General features: G+C 30.9%; 1 protein-coding gene across 1 annotated transcript in view; it reads right to left on the bottom strand.

The window, feature by feature from the left end:
* Window positions 1-21,690, bottom strand: part of LOC107452377 (uncharacterized) — a 191,934-nt gene that overhangs the window by 60,860 nt on the left and 109,384 nt on the right. Inside the window, exons 3-6 of the mRNA XM_071177670.1 lie at window positions 10,693-12,807; window positions 7,394-7,430; window positions 2,484-4,501; window positions 1,081-1,259 (exon numbers count right to left, since the gene is read on the bottom strand). Of these exons, the coding sequence (XP_071033771.1) occupies window positions 1,081-1,259; window positions 2,484-4,501; window positions 7,394-7,430; window positions 10,693-12,807 (4,349 nt within the window). The remainder of the gene's footprint in view (window positions 1-1,080; window positions 1,260-2,483; window positions 4,502-7,393; window positions 7,431-10,692; window positions 12,808-21,690) is intronic.

Below are 21,690 nucleotides of genomic sequence, written 5' to 3'. Positions count from 1 at the left end.
GTTGATACAAATTCCGCATACCACAGTGATGACGTGAAATATCCTCAGTGGTAGACGGATCATGGGTTAGAGACCGCTTGCCGTCAGGCTAACCGTGGAAGGTTCTCGTGGTCTCTCACTCCATATAACGTAAATGCGGGTTAGTTCCATCAAAAGTCCTCCACGAAGGCAAATTTCTCCCACTACTTGATCCAGCAGTTCCCTTGTCTTCTGGATTGGGTTCAAAATTACACGGCTACGGAGTTGAACATTAGTAGTCGTAAACCCAAAAATTGGGACGGCTGCTCAACCACGGTTATAAAAATTATAAAATTATACAATAATATTTACTTAGAATGATTCAGTAGTTTTAAGGTAATGATTACGGTAAAAATTATGGTATATCAGATCTTTTGTTCTGTAACTTGTTCCGGTAAAAATGGATTTCAGGACAGAAATTACCAGCACCATAAGGAGTGTCGATGCATTTAGCTGTATTTTGATCCCGAAATTTTTACAATGTAGTGATAATTAGTATAAAGTAGAGATATCAGTGATAAGTAGTGTGGTGATATTAGCAATATTTATTTAATTTGAGTGATTCAGTGATTTTGCAGTAATTAGTACTGCAAAATCACAGTGTCTATTTCTACATATTAATATAAAAATTACTGTACATCAAATTTTCTGTTCCGCAACATGTTACATCCAGTAAAAATGGATTTACTTTTTATTTCAATTCGATACTTTTTATTGTAATTCGATTTGGATTTTTTTTAAAGTATAATATATTAAAAAAAGTAAAAGTAAGAATTTAGTTCAGTTTGATGATTCATATCTTTTTATCGTTCATTCATTTGAGTAGTAAAGGTAATTTAACTAAGCAAAGAAATAAAGGATTTTTTTAAATTCATTCATAAATGTGATAGGGGCATAATATTTTAAATTTTGAGTTTTCAAGTTCTATTTATCACAAAATTTTAATATAGGCAGTTAATTGTAGGCAGTTTTGAATAATTTTGAAATCTAATTTTCGAGTGGGATATTCAAACCTTATTAGAATGTCTAAAATCCAAACCCCCAATTAGCTTTTAGTGTTACCTAGGTGGTTGAGCATTTTTATCTCTTGGTCCTTGTGCTGCCATCGCTACAGCTGCTTGCATTTGCTCAACTGTTGGTTGAGGAAGTCTTCTATGAGAACGTCTAGGAGTAGTTGGCTGAGCCGGTGTTTTTTGGGGCGATCCACCAGGGACACTTTTTTGAGGGGATCCAAAAGTTTCCTTGAAAAATCATAAATAATTATAACTATAAAATTTAAGCATTGTTTATTTTGTAAACTCACAAAGATAACATTTGTACAATTTTATTTGTCGTGAATATGCATGGCGACGCTGAAGTAATTATATATTGTTGTTGTTTTTTTAAATTTATATAAAAATGGTTTTAAGATTAACTTTTTAAAAACTATAAAATAGCCCTCAAAAGTTTCAAAAATATTTCGCAAACTTTCATAAAATTTTATTTGCAAAAAAAAAAAACATTATTTTGTTCTGACTTTTGTATTATTTTCAGAACAAAAAGTTAACTTCTGATTTGTAAAGAGCGTTTGCTCAAAAAAAAATAATAACATGTTGTTTAAAATGCTAATTTGTCTAAAATTGTGAGCCAGCAAGTAATCAAACGTTACATAGACGAATAGTAAACATATTTTAATCGAAATAATTAGGTTTAATATGTTTCTGCAAAAATAGGTTACTTATGTTATATCGTACTGTTTTAGATTTTTAACTATTCATAAATTATTACTTCTAAAATAATTCATAAACATTTTTAAACTATTCATTTCCAGTAAAAAATAACAAAAAATGTTCCGCTAATCATTATTTTTAATATATTTAAAGATCAATAATTTAAAAAAATTCAAAAACAGCAACTTAATTTTATAAATTTTTCAATGTAAAAAAATATTAATTACTAGCAAGCAAAATGTTAAATATTTTCTATCAATTTAAAATATAAATTACCTGCAAAATACCATATATTGTTTTAACTAATATGCAGGGGGAATGAAAATTATCTGAATAACTTTACTAACATTTAAAATAAATAAGATAGCTAAGTAATTTTACTCGTTTATGAAACCGGAGTACATGAGAGCAAAATTTTTTAATGCAATGTTTACAAGCAAGCATTACTTAGTTTATTTATTTATTTAAAGTGCTAATTTGTCTCTATATTATTCAAATGATCTTATTTACCCTGTATTAGAATATAAATTTAAGTAAAATGCTTTGTTTCTTATCATACAAACAAATGCATCCCTTAAAAGATTAATAACTGAATTATTTTGTACATTTAAGAATCAAAAAAGCTATACCATAATTTTTAAAAAGGACAAATTCTAACAACTACAGGTAATTGAGCTAAAATTCTTGTTTGTAGCGATTCCAAATTATTTTTTATATATTTCTTCTACATTTTTACTAATATTTTCAATTAGTTACTTGGTATTCCTTCTGAATTGATGACACTGATGTTAATGATGAGCTCAAACTTGAGATTGGGCTCATGGCAAGAGAGGTAGGAGACACTGCTGACTTGATCCCAGAGTCATCTACTGGAGAGGTACCAGGAAGACCAAGAGCTCTGTTGAACTCTTCCAACATTCCCGAGATGGTACCACTTGTAGCCCTGGGTATGCCACCAGCTTTTAACAGACGTGAATCATCATCGTCTAACATGTCCTCATCGTCATCCTCAATAACTATTTTCTCTTGGAATTTCTCCATCAGCTCCTGTTCCGCTGCCTCAACTGATGGAGAAACATCTAAAATCGGTGACAAATCAGATACTGGTGACCAGTCTCCTGGATCTGGTTTTGGTTTTGCTTTCTTTTGATTTTGCGCGTCATTGGAAACAGGTTTGCCTCCGTTTGATACCTGACCATTCTTTGTTGTATCATTACTCTCATATGCATTGTTATTTTGTCCTGTTCCTTGATAATAGGTCCCAGTTGATGTCTGTTGAGAATAGTAGTAAGGAGCTTGGTTTCTTACCTCATTTTCACTTCCTTGACTTTGCTTTTGTGACTGAGCTAAATGCTGTTCTTGCCTAGTATCCGGTTGCATTTGCTGCATTGCTTTAACAGAACTAAATGCTTCATATGATAGAGGCTGCGTCTTATGCTCTTCCAAGTAGTGCTTTGCGGATGGCTGTCTTGTATCTGGAGTCAATTCATGTAGCAAAAGCTTATCGTATGATTTCCCACTAAGATCTTTCTTTTGTTTACCAAATTCATCAGAGGTTTGTTGAGGTTGAAATCTGTGGTCAGTTGGTTGAATAATATATTGTTCTTTTTTATCCCTTCTTGAGTATTCCTCATTATCGATATCGTAAAAATCTTTTCTCGAACTGGCCTTATCATAAATATTTAAATCATTCTTTTCTTTTATATTATCATTCCTTTGGTCATATCCACCAGGAAACTGCTTATTTTGTGGTACGTTTGTTGTTTGATATCCTTGATTTTGATTAAGCGAATCTATCTGCCTGAGAACAGCAGAAACTTGACCTTTTTGAGGACTATATTCTGAACCAGATGCCGCAGCATGATTTCGATCTCCTTCGTGATTCATTAATTGTCGCTGTATGTCTGATGATCTTTTTCCTACGCCTATATTTTGTTGCTGTGGTCTACTTATTGCTTTTTCGATCATTTCAAAGTAATCATCAATATTTTGTTCCTCTTCCTCATCTTGATAACCTTCAAGATCCTGGGTGTTTGACTCAGGTGGTAAAGGTTTACTTTTCCTCGCATCTCGCCAAGCCTGTTCGTCATACTGAACATTGCTTTGCCCAGCTTTAGAATTATTCCTATCTACCTGAGGAGGATATGGTGGCTGCTCTCTAGGTCGATCCATTTTTTGGCGCTGTTGTGTAGGTGGTGGCTTAGGCTTATTCGAGCCATCACCATTTTTTCTAGAATAATCATTTCTTCCCGAGGCGGCATTATTGTCTACGATGTTTGGATGCACGAAATCTTCATTTCTCTTATGCTCTTGTGAGAATGATCCCTGAGAACCACCTGATTGCTTATGCTGCGATAAATCGTTTATCAAGTTTTTGTCATTTTTCATTGACGGAAGCTCCACAAAACATTCTTGCTGTCTAGAAATACTAGTGCGTGGATCAGACTGTTGTTCAAGAGTTTGAGCCAAAGAAGTTAATGGTATAGTCCTTGGTATTCCATTTCTACCTTCACTATGCATGTTGGGGTCTCCTAGAGAAGTACGTGCTTTTGGAACTGGTGGTGAAGAAACTTGATCTGGATGCTGTGGATGTTGAGGCCGTTTAGAAGGTTCGCCGCCTGGCAGTTGCCGTCTTGTGTTGGGATCTATTGGACAAACACCACTGTTAATGGCATTTCTTCTTTGCTCTTCTTCTAAGTAGCGGTTGGACATTTGACCTTCTTCTGGTAATGGTCCACTCTTTTGTTTTTCAAATGAATTTTGTGGTTCAAGACCTAAAAGATAATGTTTTAATCTCAATTACGGATATAAAACAGCAAACAGATTCATACATTTTAAAAGAAGAACTAAAGCTAAAACTGTTGTCTTAATTTTTTAAAATATTAAATTAAAAATATTCAATTTTTACAAGCTTTTATATTATGATTTTACATTTAAATATTTCTCAATAGAATTTTTAGCGAAAAGAACTTTTCATAAGGTGAGACACTGATAATAAGATAAAATAAATTGGCAAAAATTTAAATCAGCAGGGTATTACATTATAGTTACAACCTTAGAAAAATGCATATGCGAAAAAAATAATATTGAAAATAAAGGCTAGTACAAGACGAGACAAACATCGACGTTTCTCCTAAATCCTAGAGAAAAGGTCATTTTACATTTGCCAAATACAAAAAGGCGAAATGGGTAAACGATCTGAGTCATTCCAGTTCTGCAACTGGAATGCAGAAAGCTGTTCCTCAATTGACTATGAATGTGAATAATAAATGAAGGTACAAGCCATTTCTGCTTTTACGACTTTCCTTCCCAAAGATGGGTAGAACAGAACCAAGATGCTTTTTTACTTCTTCCATCTCGGAAGTCATTCAGATTTATTTCCTTTTGTGTTTGGATCAAATTGGGTAAAAGCTATTACGCTTAGGAACATTCAGTTTTACACATAGCGTCAATTACACGAACTTATCTGTATCCAATATTTTCTGGGAGGCGAAATAATTTTTTTCAACCGAAAAACGAATGTAAATTGAAAATTACGAGATATGTAGCATTAAGTAATGAAAGTATTCCAAATGGAATGCATAATGTACGGCTGGGAGATTCATGGAAATCATAAAATCATCTCTAGAAAGGATTTTCTGATGCGAAAATTCCATTATTCAAATATTAATATGAATATTTTAACAAAGCATATTTTTAATAAATTTTTCATCAATTAAAAGTTTTATTCATTCCTGGGAAGACATTTTTATACCAAGATTCAAAACGGGTAATAGTTAAATTCAGTTTTTTCCCCAAGGAACTAACATTCTTAAGCTCCGAATTCTTTCTAAGACCCACTTTCTATGATTTAACTATTCTCCTGCATTGCGTATGTTTACGAAGTGAAATTGAATATCAATGGTCACATATATCATGTCGGATGAAATCTTTTATTGGTTTGATTTTTTTAAACTTTTGTAGGTCCTAGCTTTTTTGAACATTCGGTTGATATTTTTTTTATTTTGTTTCTTTAAAACAATTATGTTATCAGAATGTATATATATATATAAATTAAGAATAGTAAGGGCCATGAATTATTTTAATAAATCCACGCAATATATATATTATATATATATATATAATATTCATTTTTTAACCCATAGGCTCAAAAAAACCAGTAGGGAGAATTCCATTGGAAAACTTTAATCTAGCAAGATTTTTTCTCCATCATTTAGTTCAAAATATTGAATTAAAATAGATAAATACGGTATTCCAGAATATACAATTGTACTAAAAATACAAATATTTCCTATAAACGAAAATAGGAATATTTTCCATCAGTATTAAAATCAAAAATGGGTAACAACGAGGAAAATTTTATTTATTTATTGCTCTGTTGCGCTAGAATTTCGAACAGTTCTTAAGCGGATATTTTCGCGCCACTGACTAATCTACAAGCTGCAGTTTTTGTGCAATTTTGGAATAACTGGAATTGGATTGGTGTAACAAATAAAGAGAATTTGCAGACTTGGTTGATTATCTCTAGAACTACTAGACCGATTTTAATGAAATTTGATCTGCACAATACATTGATACATTGCAAAACAAAAAATCATTCAACAACACGAATGATAGAGCGTAACACTCGTTGGAGTCAGAAGGTGAAAAAGCGGATGCAGAATAAACAAACAAAAATGGGTTAATAGGGGTTATGGTACCCTCTTACAGATATACAAGAATTGCATCGTGATTTCATGCTTGAAATAAGGCAGTTAATCATTTCCTGTAGCAATTTGCCTGAATTGTCCTGCGGGAATTTCATACCTTCCGACTACAACCAGTCTTACGCACGATCATGCGTGTGTATTATAATTGTTGACTTGTTATTTGCTTTGTATTGTATCAATGTATGTACATATCAAATTTCATTAAAATCGTTCCTGTAGTTCTAGTGATAATCGACCAAGTCTGCAAATTCTCTTAATTCCTTACACCAGTGTATTTTCATGTTTTGCCCCAGAGGTTTCCATCAAACCTGCTTACATGTTTCTTATTAGCGTTTTTATTTTGCCATCTTCTTTTTATTATTTAATTCAAACTTATTCCCTTGTCCGGATTGGTTGAACTATCTAAAACGTGGTTACCTCTTTACTTTTCTACTGTTATTTGGCACTTAGATGCTGAGGAAGGTTCTTGTCTAGAAAACGGAAATTATAGCATGTCCATTTTTGTACTTGATTCGCGCTGTTTTTCACTTTAGTCTACGTAGCACAAAATATAATCTATAAAATTGAAATAGGTTTAGACGTATATTAACTTTTATGTTATTTATAAACCTGCATTCATTCAAACAAATAAACGCAATTAAAAATATCATTTTGAAAAAACTCCGTAGCATTCCGAACAAAATTAATTTCAGATTAGAACAAATTTTAATATATTTACTTCCAAACAGCATGGACATTTTCCCAGCAAAGAGCATAAATTTTAGGTGCTTGATATCATGCTATTACCAGAAAGATAGCAAAAGTTATGGGCTATATTGGATAATCTATGATTCAATATAGTTTTTATTTACAATTAGAAAGTTGCATAATTTCATAAAAAATTAAATTACTTTCCAAACTACTAAACAAAATTAAGGTGCAACTATAATTATCTATTATCATTTAGTAAATACTTACGTCTTTCAGATGCTGGTCTAATAGTTACTTCTCCAGCCTAAAATATAAAAAGTATTGTTTGAATATGAGATAAGAAATTTATAAGCACGTTATCAAGACACAATTAAATATAAGTATTTATGCAGTTTATAGTTAGTTAACTTCACGGTTTGCTTGTAAGAAACACCTGCAAAAATTTCAGAAAAAAAATATGTAAATCTAAAGTGGATTTCTAGAAACTTACCATATTTAAGAAATTGAGCTTTTAAAATATTTAATTTTAAAAGCAGTAAACTATTTATATTTTTAAAAAATAAATAATTGAGATTGCTCGTGCAACATGTAGTAGAAGCTGATGCTTTAAAAAAATTTGAGTTTTAAGAAGAGAACCTTTAATAAAAATATTCGTTTTCCCAACATAAAACATTTTACTTCTACGGGAATTCAATCTAAAGCAACTGAGGTGTTCTTCTTTCATGGAAAACGGAAAAGGAAAAAACGATTTCTTTTCCAGGAAATAGGAAATGGACAAAACATACTTTTTCTTGTTAACTTATACACTTAAGTTTTTTTTAACAAAATTTTATTTACTGAGTTTAACAGAGCGTTAAAATTAACAATTCTGTAAACACATTTATAGTTTTTTTTTGTTTGGTAATGAGTATTGTGTTTAGAGATGGATACATTTCAGTGAAAAGGAAAGAGGCATTTTTTTAACAATTTCTTTCAGGCACCCTACCTTGATAGGGATGTTTTCTTCAATAAAGACAACGGTAAACAATATTCTTCTAATTAAGTTATAACTATTTATAGCTATATAAACCTTTGAACTATTATCAATATTTTTACATGAATATTTTCAATGTTATGCACATGATGATATGCAATCACCTAACTTAATATACATTTTAAATTTTTTCTCCTACTGCCTGATTATGCTGATACATAATTTGCTTTTCGAATATTTTAACCATTCCATCCTCTATATAAATGATATTGATGTGTTGCTGTTGTTGACGTATGCATGTTTAGGCAGAGGGGGTGCGATTGTTCTTGTTTTCCAGAGGCGCCATCTATGGCCAAGAATTCGACTTCTTGGCCATATTGATATTGATGATGATATTAAATGATAACGATATAAATGATAATGAGATAATGATATAAATGGTAATGAGATAATGATATAAATGATAATGAGATAAATGATATAAATGATAATGATATTGATTTTGTTGAAAATTGGATTAATATTCTGTTTTTATGCACCAATAAACTGTTAGAATTTTCAGTCTAAAATTACGATAAAGTAACTGAAAACAGTCTGTCTTTCCAATTAATCGTAAAATTTACAATAAAAAGCATTTTTTACCTTTACCTTTATAGTCTTGAAACTGCTTACTACTAGTATGGTTAAAACCCATAAATACAAAACTGTACAGTGTTTTAACAATTTATAACTGCCATCGTTTCGAAACCGTAAAATATAACCACGCTCTGTTATAATGTGTACCCAGCTGCAAGGAAATAAGTAGCTTCATTTCCAGTTGGTGCAATAAAATTCTGGTTGTGTAACAGTATTGAGTGAAAGCAGTTAACAAACGGTTTTTCTCACAGTCAACAGTTTGAATACCATCTTATTTATGGTCATTTGACTATTTTGTTTGAATATGGTAAAATAACAATTAAATAAATTGCTGTTTGCCCATTTTTTCCTAAAAATTTGTAACAGCGTATTTAAAATTACGTGCTGCTTATTTAATAGTATGAATTTACCTTAATCACCATTTGAGCACATACTCTAACAGCTATTATAAAGATCTACCAGTATTTAATTTCTACGAACGAGCAACAAGTATTCAAGTTTCGGTTTTACAAACATGGCTCTTGCTGTTACAAATTCCAACTGTTATTTTCAGGCCATCTTTCAACTCTCTCCACTTTCCTCATGAATTTTTGATGAGTTTAGAGTCAGAACTCTGAATAATCTATTCCATAAGACAATTTACAGTCAGTCCTGTACACCACTTCTTGGTAGACATGTCATGAATTCAATACATGATTGAGTCCTGTCTGATATTACAATTTCAAATTACTAAGACTATAAGTATTTTAAATTTATAATAATTGAAATTACGGTTTCCATACATTCAGAATATGTATTTATAGATCTCTGATGCCAATAACTACAAAACATAATTGAACACGGTGATCCCTGTTGAAACTTTGCATTTCCTAAATGATATTCATGAAATCTTGCTTATCGAGTGGGATAAGGAATCATTGCAATTTTTATTGGCGTAAATGATGAAAGAAAATATGTAGTGCTCAGATACATACATTCATAGATATAGTCAACCAGTCATTCTAAATCATAAAGGATAATGTTTATTAAAAAAATGCAAAATCTTGAACTTAAACCAAATGTTTTTAGTGAAACACAGTTAAATTACATATTTTCTTCAGAACAGAAATCTTTTTTAATGCAAGATAAATTTTTTATTAGTGGAACACAATTAAATTGCATATTTCTTTCATATTTAACTAAAACATAAGTTTTAAATTAATCTAGTACAAATCTGTACAAAAAAAATCTACATAAAGGGCAGTTTTGGCAAGGTATTTTTGATTGCAAAATATTACTTTCACAAAATTTTTGTCTCATGTAGGTTATATATTGTATTAAGATTGAAACACGTATAAGAAAAACCTGTGTAAAAATACGTATTTTTGCAACTTTTCTTTTATGTCTTTGAAAATCATAAAGAATTCCTAAAAGACATTATTCGAAAACAATAAATAGACACTTAATTTTTTATTAAATAATCGCATGTAGGCTATGGGTTTCATACTTACCGTCTTAACTATTATATGCTAGTTAAAAGTGAATTTTTAAAATGTACACATGAGGCATCTCCGAATAATTATTATGAGAGGAAAAAAACTTATCTAAATCAGTCAAATCATTAGTGCAAAAGACGATTAAAAGCATCAAAACCCGTATACTTGCAGATACAAACTAATAGGACATGTAAATCTAGCTAAGGGTGATTCAGCATACCTTTAAAGGTTCACTCAGCAGTATACTGGTTGTTTGTTTTGGTGCATCCATGCGTTAGGCAATAACCCAACACGCCAACTTTAATTAAGGTAACCTCATAGCCATAATCCCCGCCACTGCTCCGATGGGAGTTCTTTACGTATACAGATTTTATATATTTTGTTTTAAATTCAGTTCTTAAAAGATTCTAAGCATATGTGTTAATTAATGGTTCTAATGAGCACCCTGTATGTTATCATAAAAATTAGTGAAATATACTCACTTTCATTACATCAACTAATCTTGCTTGATCTTGATTAGACATATGCCGAAAGCGTTCATCCAGGCTACCTCTTCTAGGAGCGACGGTGACGTATTCCCCGGCATCTAAAATTTCGGGAGGTAGACTCTCTCTTCGAAAAGGATTATTGTCATTTCGAAATGGATTAGTACCAGGTCTTGGTAACGTCTGAGTTGGTGGTATCTTTTCTCTTTTAGTTGTTCGTCCGGCAGGCGTAGGTACTTCTGGACGCTTTGTTCTAGGCAACGTTGCAGGAGGAGCTTGAGTCTCACTGTCACTAATACCCTGTTCAAAAAATGGAGTGTTATTTTTAGCAGATTGTTGCTCAGATAAACTGACATAAACATCATTTTGTTCTGATTCTAAAACACCGTGCCTATTTGGACCTTGGTTAACTATTTGTCTTTGTATATTTTCACTTTGATTTCTTTGTTGATTAATTTGCTGCCTCTGTTGAGGTTGTGGACTCTTATTTATTTGTTGCATTTCGGAAGGGTTCATAGGTTGCGGTTGACTTGTTATTGCTGACCGATTTCTATCATCATAATTCCTTTGCTGATTATCAGTTGGTTGTTTTCCAAAAGGAACACTTGTATTGTCTTGAAAATTTTGATTCACTTCACCTCGATTCTGAATTTTTTCACCTTGATCGTTCATGACTTTGAATTGAGGATGTTGACTCTTATTAAATTGCTGGTCTCTCTGCTTCTCAGGGGGATACTTTTGATCAGTAGCGTGACGTTGAGGAAACTCTTGTGGTGGTTCTTGGGGATGTTGAGGTCTAGGGATGACTTGCTGTTCGGGAGGTTCACGCAGGCGTTGATTTCTTTGTGGAGGTATAATTTGATTAGAATCTAAGGCATTTAAATGTCTCTGTGGTGGGTATTCCGGTAAAATTTCTTGATTAGGATAGGATGAAAAATTATCAGGTCCTTGGTGGGATCTATTTTGGGAATGAACAATCGGATGCTGTGGCTTAGGTTTTAATTGTTCACTAGGGTAGTATGTTTTGGATTGAGGGAAGTCTGGACCATTCTCAATTGGGTGTGATGCTCTTGGCTGTGAGCTTCCATAGACATCAGGCCCCTGCTGCTTTTGTGGGGAGGATTGGTATTGATTCGATGAATTCTCTGATCTCTTTTTATGATTATCTTTATTATTCTGATTTCGCTGTGGATTATCCAAAGGCTGTTGATTCCGTTGGTTATTAGTTTGCATTTTGCTTGTATCAACTTGGTCTAAATGTTGCCTATTCAGATCTGAATCATAATGTACGTTTTGATTATCACCCGCATGCTCAGATCTTAATTGGTCTTGTTGATAACGCTGTTTCTCTCCAATTTGCTGCCTTGGGTCAATTGGACGAGAAGATACTTTTTGCTGCTGTTGAACCCCATTTGGTTGCATTTGTCGTTGATCCTCCTGGCACAAAAGGCGTTGAGCGTCATTTGGTTGTTGAAATCTTTGATCCATTGGATGTGGTGGTCTTTGATCAGTTGGGTGTGGAGGTCTTTGGTCTATCGGGTGAGGAGGTCTTTGGTCCATTGGATGCGGTGGTCTTTGGTCCAATTGATGTGGCGCTCTTTGATCCATTGGATGTTGAAGTTTTTGATCTATTGGATGATGTGGTCTTTGATCCATCGGATGCTGGAGTCTTGGATCACGAGGCTGTTGAGACCTTTGTTGATCATTGGGGTATCTGGGTCTCGTTTGCTGCTGAGGATGTTGAGGTCTCATTTGCTGGCCTTGTTGGGGGTGATCTGGCCTCATGACTCTTATCGGCGAGCCATTATTTGGATGCATTGGTCGAGGCTGACCTTGTTCCTGCCTCATTTGGACATTTTGAGGTTGTTGAGGTCTTTGTTGCATTTGTTTTGGAGGTTGAGCAGGAAGGCTATCTGATCTACTTCTTTGAGGTGGACCTCCCTCCTGCGAACCAATCCTTTGGCGCCGATCATCACCAGATGGTACAGGACATTCCGATGTTCTCCTTCTCACATCGGTGTGCACTTCATTATTATCAGGTTCTCTACGATTGGCACCGGGCGCCAAATGAGGATACCTTTCACTGCATGGTCCACACATCCACACATGTTTCTGAAAATTAAAATAAAGAACATTTATTTTCTTTGTATAAGTTCATATAATTTATCTCATGCATATTTAATTTTCTGTTCTTATCTACATTTATCATTTGGATCAGGAAAGCATGCAACCAACCTTATCAAAATATTAATAGTAAATTTTACCCCTTACGAATTCTTTCAAAAATTACATCTTACCAAACTCTATGCAATATAATCATTTTGAGCAGTGTCTATTTTCATAAACACCCATTTCCAGCTGTGCCCATTTTCGTAAACACGCATTTTAAGCTATGTCCGTTCTAGTTTTTTTAGCTGTGACAAGGTTTAAAATCTTATCAAAGATCAGCATGCTGAAGATAACTGGAAAACACATCGAAATAGCAAACTTCTTGGAATGTGCCATAGTTACTAGGCATTACTTTATATTGTATAAAAAAACTATGTAAAAGTGTAATAAAGTTTAATTTAAACTTATTGTAATAAAAGCATAAATATAGAAAGTTGCATCATTTACAACAAAGTACTGCATTTCTACTAAAAAATAGCATTTATAATTATTATTTAACTGTTGTAAATAACAGAATATTTTTTAAGAAATACGTAATTTTATCACCAAACATTGAAACAAAAATGTCTCAGACTCTAGTAAAAGCTCCGAACAATAGATTTCATTTTATTATAAACCACTTTCGTTCGAAATCTAAAGGTATAGCAATCACCTTGAGATATATATTCAAATAACCTACAAAAAATATGTTCGAAAGTGAACAACAATAAAAGATTTTAAACCCTGGGAGAAATTCAAAAGCGGAAAAAAATAGGTTTTCAGGTGAAAAAATGTAGTTTCTTATACAGAAAGAAAGCACATGAAAAAAACTTGCAAAAAAATAGAGAAGTGAAGGTTGAAAGTCATGTATAGGGAAAAAGAATTATTGTTTATCCTAGATTCAAGCTGATATCCTGAAAAAAGATTCAGCATAAAAATCCATGCTATCTCTATTCAAATATATACAACTATCTTTAAAATATTGCTGTTGTACTTTATATGAAAGTAATACTGGTTCAAGGCATATTAAGATACACGAATTTTGAAATCTTCAGCGAAGACGAATTTTGAAATCTTCCGTTTATGATTTCTTAATGTATTATAATGTATGTATTATTAATGTATTATAATTTCTTAATGTATTTCTTAATGTATATATTACTATATTTCATAAAAACATTGAAATTTAAAAAAAGCAATTATGGAAAGGTATGGAAAGCTGACAAAACTTATTTAAAAGCAAATTTTATTTAAAAGTGCTATTCTTTGACATAATATGTTTTCACTGTATCTTTCCTCTTTCTTTATTTTTTTCAATTTTTTTTTTTTTTTTTTTTTTTTTTTTTTTTTTTTTTTTTTTTTTNTTTTTTTTTTTTTTGCTTTTCAGTGCTTTTAAATAATGTGAGCAAATCTATCTGGTAGAATGCGTAAAATTCGTTTTCTATTTGATTACAACTAATTTCACAAAGCGAAATTGCATTTAACATTTACATTCATAAACGTTCGCATTGAGACGTTTCAGTTGAACATGCAAAGACTGATGCAGTTGAGAAGCATTAAAAATATTGCAACAAGCTGTTCCTGCTTTGGTAGCCTGACAACCTATGCACGAAGCTGAGCACTTTACGGTAGAACAGTTTTACGAGGACAGATACCGAGAACCCTTGGTCCTTTCTCAGGCTGATCAAAGTGGTCACCCAACCGTTTGTTCTACTGGGAACCGTGTCTTCATGATCAATCTACTGCGAGACAAATAAATAATTGATGAGAAACAAAGCTAACGAGGATTTACTAAAAAAAATAGAAGTTATCAAAATGAACATTTTTGCATAATCTCAAATTATAGTCTAGAACTGTTGAAATTACCGATTTTTGCTTAAAATTATCTAATTATACCTCATTTACTATCAATCAGCATGGTAGTAAAAAAACATATTTATTGTTAATTTTACCAAAAGGTCATAATAAAAGCGCTTTGGTAAAAATTACCTTGATTTTTGGTGCTCCCATAGAGCCAAAAACACGGTAAATTTGACCATACGCTGGTAGTTTTATCCATACTTTCTTTTCCTCAGTGAAAGTAATACAATTTTTAAGAAAAGTTATATTTTAAAACTATATTTTTCAAAAACTATTTGACCAATTTCGCTCAAACTTTGTATGTTTTTTCATTTAACATTACATATTTAAAAGGACGTAGCAATTTTTGCATTTTACAATTTGAGATGTTTTTGGCTTGCATTTATTTTTAAAATTTTGCTGGTGTTACAAAATAAAGATCCAAAAATTATTCTAGAATGGCACAAAGCATTGCAGCTTAAGCAAAAAAAAGGGAAAATGAAATTTCGTCTTGTGTACCAAAATAGAAATAAAAACGAAATCAAGGAGTAAGACGTAAAAGCTTTCTATCAGGCGTCCCAAAATAATAATTTTGCAGGAGGCAAACTTATTTAAATCAGTCTAACCATTAGTGACAAAGACGATTAAAAGCATCAAAAACCAGTTTACTTGCCATACAAACTGATAGGTGTGTAAAGGTCTCAATTCGAAACACTTTGAATGTTCATTCAACAATCAGACTGGCTTTAATATTTTTATAAATTATCCATGTAGTGTTGATGTTTTATACCGTCATCCTCGATGGTTATTTGTAAGATCTAATTTCTGAACTCTTACTGTGTTTAGAAAAAAAATAACCAGGAATGATTCTAAAATGAAATAAAACATTACAGCCTAGTTAAAAAGAGAGAAATAAAATCGTGTTCCATGCCAATAAAATAGAAATAAAAAAAAAATCAACGTGTAACACGTAAAAAAGGTTTTTATTAGATACCTTATTTACGACTTAGAACCCGACCAATACGTGCAGAGTCCCTCATTATACTCGTATGCTAGTGTGTTTAAAAAAAATACAGACAACCAATGAATGTTATTTTATCTTCGTCATAGTATATAACACCCAATAAACTAGAACTATTTTTTCTTTGTCCCTAGAAAAGATTTCCTTAGCCAATGAAAAAAGCTATCTGCGTGATTCTGTATTTTGTTAAAATGGAAGAGCTACTCTATTGACAAGATAGTGCTTTGAAAATCTGGGTTTTTCTTTCAGTCTTATGATACCAGGAAAAACAAGCATTATATTAAATCCCTTTTCTTATTTTGCTTTCAAAATTAAGTTTAGAATTAAAGAGATTTTTTCCTAGTGTTTTTCGCAAAATAAAAAATAAATAAATAAACGTTAATAATCATTTGCATAAATACTTCTTTCAGAAAGGAAAAGGAAAATATAAATAATGTGGATCTTATAAATATCTCTCAGTATATAATAAATCTTCAAATGTATTAGCTTTTTAAGTTTTGAGTGTTTCTAACCAATAAAACTTTTGTTATCAGGTTAATTATACGAAAGAATGATGTTCTTTTTAATTAATACATTAATTCTGTCTAATATTTTAAATTTATTAAAATTAAGTTCAGAATTAATAAGATTTTTTCTAAGTGTTTTTCGAATTTTTTTTTTTCCAAAAAAAAAAAAAATGAGCGTTAATAATCATTTGCATAAGTACTTCTTTTAAAAAAGAAAAGGAAAAAAATAATATTGATCTTATAAATATCTCACAGTATATAATAAATTCTCAACTTATTCGAATATCAATTATATATTAGATTTTTAAGTTTTTAGTGATTCCAACCAATACAACTTTTCTTGTCAGGCGAATTATGCGAAAGAATGAAACTTCAACATATTTTTTTTAATTAATGCATTAATTCTGTTTAATATTTTAAGTTAAGTTTCAAACTAAAAAATAAATATATTGATAATACTATTCATAAATATACCGTAAAGTTTCATAAATTATATGGTTAACGCCAATTAAATAGTTATGCATTTTTATGTATTGCTCTTTGATTGAATATAAAAGTGGAGTTTTTTTTTAATTTAGGGCTATTAACGCTAAAAAAACTTCTGACAGCGCTAGAAAGCCGTTTGTTAAACTCATTGTTCAAATACCTCATTTTCTTATTATTCATTGATCTGGGAAAATAAAATTTAAATTTTATACATATCGCTGAACATAGTGTGCTTTAAGCCCAAAATTTGCTGGGGGTTTTTATCCGGAAAATTGCTTGGTAAATTTCCGAAACTTTTCATTTATGTCCTGCAATATCTGATTAACATGAAAAATATTTAATCTTACCTAAAAATAAATTTAAATTCAAAAATTGAAATTTTTGCAAAATTTAAGATGCAAACTTTGCACTATAAAAATACGTAATAATATAGAGATCCTTTTTAAGAAGAAAAAATCTTACAAAAACATAACTGCTTATATTTCATCGTATCATGAAGTGCAGAAACATTTTTTATTAAAAAAGCATCTTTTTTTTTATGTTCATAATTCATTTACACTGGCATATAATGTACTGTTGATAAATGTAATTTATTCTTTAAATGGGGTGGAAAATATGGTTTCGCAAAATGCATCGCGGCCACCAAACCAAAGCTTCTCCTAAAACTATATTGACCTGCCCATTACCATCCCGGCCAGCATGCTTGCTAGATGATACAATTTATGAATAAATTAAATTTCAATTGACATTGAGAAAGAGACAAAACGAATTTAGATACCTATTTTTTAGCTTCAGATATTGTCATAAAAAAATTTTTAACAAAAGTTTTATACAGAGCATAAAATCGTCCAAAAAAGTAAAAATTTTCATGTGTTCAAAGAGCATATATTTCAAATATATGCATATTTCGAACTGAAAGTGTACTGGTTGCGTTATTCATGTTTACTTTTCAAAAACTCAAGTTTTCTTCTTAAGTAGAAAAAATACAATATTTACATTTTCTTTTGAGAAAATAAAAATGAGCAACTTTTGTGCTTTCACCGCAAAATATAAAGAATACTTTCTCTTCGTGTTTCCTTCTTTGCAAATAATGGTTTTTGAAAGAACGTTATTGAAAGCTCTTTGAGAATAGAAACAGTTGCTTTTGTGCAAATACATTTATTCATTCTAACTGTAGTTATCTGATTTTAAAGATTCCTTTTAATGGGCAAAATTTCAGCTCAGAGTGAAGAAAAAATTTATTTTCCAAAGATGTTTAAGAAAAATTTGTCCTTTGTTTAATTGACATAAATTGTATCTTCCATTTCAAGTTTTAATTTAATTCTTGTTTTCAAATGAATTTTTTTTCAATGAATTGAATCATTCTTATTGATTTTTATATCTGATTTTAAGGAACCCTTTTCATGGGTAATTGGGAAACTTTTACATGGAGTGAAGAATTTTTTTTTTAAAAAGATGTTTATAAAAAATCTGTGCGTTGACATCTGTTGTCATAAATTGTAATTTCCATCTCAATTTTTAATTGAATTTTTTTTTCAAAAAAATCTACTTAATATTTTTTTATGCTTTTATTTTTTAATTTTTTATGTCATACGGTCCTGTTTAACTGATACTTATATGATGTCTACTAGTTACTAGTATAATGTCCCTTCATTTAGAGCCATTAATTAATATAGTTTCATCTTCCTCTTATCATTAGACCACGGCTGTGAGCTACAGCCAGCTGAATGTATGTTCTAATTTATTATTTTACTTCAATCTTTGCTATCTGAAATGTTTATTTGTCCACAGAAATTTAAATGGCATAAAACGTATTATTCACTTGAATTTTTTTAAAAAAAGCTTATCACAAAAATAGTAAAATGTGATAAGAATTTTTCATACTATTTTACTACAATCTTTGCTATATGAAATGTTTATTTGTCCACAGAAAATTAAATGGCATAAAACGTATCAGTCATTTGAATTTTAACAACTTATCACTGCATTAAGTATGTTTTTAAATGTTATAATTCACAGACTTCAAAGAATTCGAAAGCGGCAGATTGTTTCTAATTGGAAAAGATGTCGTCTGCGCAACTTCTCCGTGAAGAGCAAGGAGTAATTGTTGCTTCGGCAATTAAACTTATTTGGAAAAGGATCTAGTAAAAATGACCCACTCGTTTAAAAATTAATGTAAGATGCAATAATGGTGGAAGAAATGGATTGGGTTTTTGAGGATTTTAAACAAAAATGAAGTTTGCGCATTTTTTAAAATTTTTTTTGAACAGTAGCATTATATTCTTTTTAAAATATATTAGAGATAAATGTCGTTTTACATAGAGATAAATATCCCCTGAATAGGTTTAACGATTGTGAGTAAAAACCGGAACTCAAATTGCAAAAATTTATAGCATTGTCAATGTGATCAATTGTTTTGAAAAATATAATATCTTTCTTCTTGGAGAAATATATCATATTCTTCTTTAGGAAAATATTACTTTATCTAATATTTTTAAAAAAGAAGTTTTTTTCGTGATAATTTTAATTGAAAAGATAAAACAAACAGTTTTTTTTAATTGAATGGATAATTACAAAAATCTTATTTTCTTCCTTCTATCAGATTATTAGATTAACTAATCGATTAACGATCCTACGATCTTTAATCGATTAATCGATCTTTAATCGAACGTAGAGATCGATTAAAGATCAATTGCGGTGATTAACGATCGTAGATTAGCTAATTAAACGTAGGGGGTTTTAATTGGCGGAATCCTAAAAGACGAAAATTCAAAAACCTACCAATGAATCAAAAATTGCATTTTTGAAGCAAAATTTGCATAAATTTGAGCAAAAAATTGACAAATCATTATCGAAAGCAATAATATCGAAGTTAAGAATCGAAATATTCTTAGACTCATTTAATTCTAAAATGAAAGGAAAATGTCGCTTGCAATGAAAAACAAAAGTCTTTTTATCATGTTTCTAGTTTTATTTTTTTTCTCTTTCTCTAATTAAAAATGGTAATGATATTAAAATGATAACGGGATTTTTATCTTTTGAATATTAAGTTTATATCCGTAAGGTGTTGTTTTTGCACATGAATATTAACTTAATAAACCTAATCGCTATTTTTCTCATTTGGATATTAACTTAATACCCCTAAAGAGCAATTTTTTAAGACACGATTTTTACATTGTTCTTTAAAGTTGGTGCCTTAGTTGTTCAGGGATAGAGTACAATGAGGTGAACCCAAGTTCAAATCCCAGTGGTAGCTGGTTCATGCGAATTCTGCTCGCATCGACCAAAGTGCTGACGTAAAATATCTTCAGTGGTAGGCGAATTCTATGTTGCAATCCCTTACCTTCGGACTAACCATGGGAGATTTTTTCTGTTTTCCTCTCCCTGTAACGCAAATGCGGGTTAATTCCATTTAAAAGTCCTTCACAAAGGCTAGTTTGTCCCAATGTTTTATCCAGAAGTTCCCCTGTCCTCTGGTATGGGTTCAAAATTACAAGTCTACAGAGTTGAACATTGATGACAGTAAACTCAGAATTGGATCATCTTTTTAACACCGGTTATAAAATAAAATATTAAAGGAGGAGCATTTGAGTAAACCAAATGTCAAGTAACCTCCAACCAGATTTCTTATACATACTTAAACTCTTAAAACGAAATAAACTCAATTTTATGATCTTACTTTATTTCTTTTTTCGGCCTTACGATATAAATAATCTAATCGATTTTTTTTTCTTTAGGGTAAAAATATATCTACCTCAAGACACTCGCCCTTTTCGATTATTTTGCGCTTCCGTAAATTCGGGTGACATGGAATGAATAGTGTTCCAACCGCTCTGCCATGAATTTCTATTCACACTTCATCTACAGCAAGTTTTCTTACATATTTCAGTTCTATATTGAAAAAAAAATGCCAAAATTCCTCTAGACGCATCAAAACCTGACAGTTTTTTTTTTTTTTTTTGGAACATCAAGCACATTTTAGTTTCATAGATGTCCAGTGAATAGAAAAGAAGATGTATTTTTTGAAAAAAAGTTGTTTAAGGAAAATAGGTAAGTTTCAATTTAAATTTTAAACCGAAAATACTGCTAGATATATCACCTAAGATAAAAATTGATCTTTTGGAAATTATATGTATTGAGTCTTTTATGTCAACTTCTTTTAATAATAGAAAAAAATTTTTAAAAAAATCATGCAAGAATAGCTGTATTTGCGAAGGAGAATAAAGAATTGCCATAGTTTGAGAACTCTAAATTCGAGACAGGCATTAATAATAACTAAATTAGCTTTAACTTCAAATTTATATTTTGAATTTATAGTTTTAATTCCCTACATGGGGCTTAAAAATAGAAAAATATTGAAAACAGCTAAAAGTTGAGAATTTTTTCATGCAAGGTTCTCTGTAAAGACCACCCTGAATGAGCATTCTTAAAATTCCTTGTAGAAAGGAGTATTAAAAAATGTGTATTTTAGGGGTAACAAATAATCATTTAAAAAAAGAAGAAGCAAAAGCTTTATCCAAATCACTCGAATTATTACTGGGGAAAGTAAGAATAAAATCCTCAACTCTTATTTAATTACGTGAGGAAACAGAAAAAAGGGATTATTCAAAACGTCTTTCATTTTCAGCTGACAGTCAAACATGTCTTAATTTTCTGTACACCTACTTATCTCAACAGTGTTTTGCCAGATCCTGAAAGCTTTTTTGAAGTTATACTTCTTATGCGACTTCCAACAAGGTTGCGTTAAACGTTTAACGCTACATTTTTGTTGGCCTGGAAATCACGTGGTAGGATCCAGTTTTCCCTCATTCATTTCCATATTCTTTTGGTTCTCACTAGCATAAAAATAATAAAAGTCATAAAAGTATTGTTTTTCTGTAAATATTTTTTTAGTTTGTTTTGATACACATATAATTTAATAGGATAGTATTTTTTATTTTCAAATTTAGTGGATAACAATTGTAAAAAATGAGTGAAAACAATCCCACGGACAAT

The sequence above is a fragment of the Parasteatoda tepidariorum genome, chromosome 2 (genome assembly GCF_043381705.1).
Source record: "Parasteatoda tepidariorum isolate YZ-2023 chromosome 2, CAS_Ptep_4.0, whole genome shotgun sequence".
NCBI classification, from domain to species: Eukaryota; Metazoa; Arthropoda; class Arachnida; order Araneae; family Theridiidae; genus Parasteatoda; species Parasteatoda tepidariorum.
Note: the sequence above shows the minus strand (reverse complement) of the source record. Positions and strands in the feature narration are given on the sequence as shown.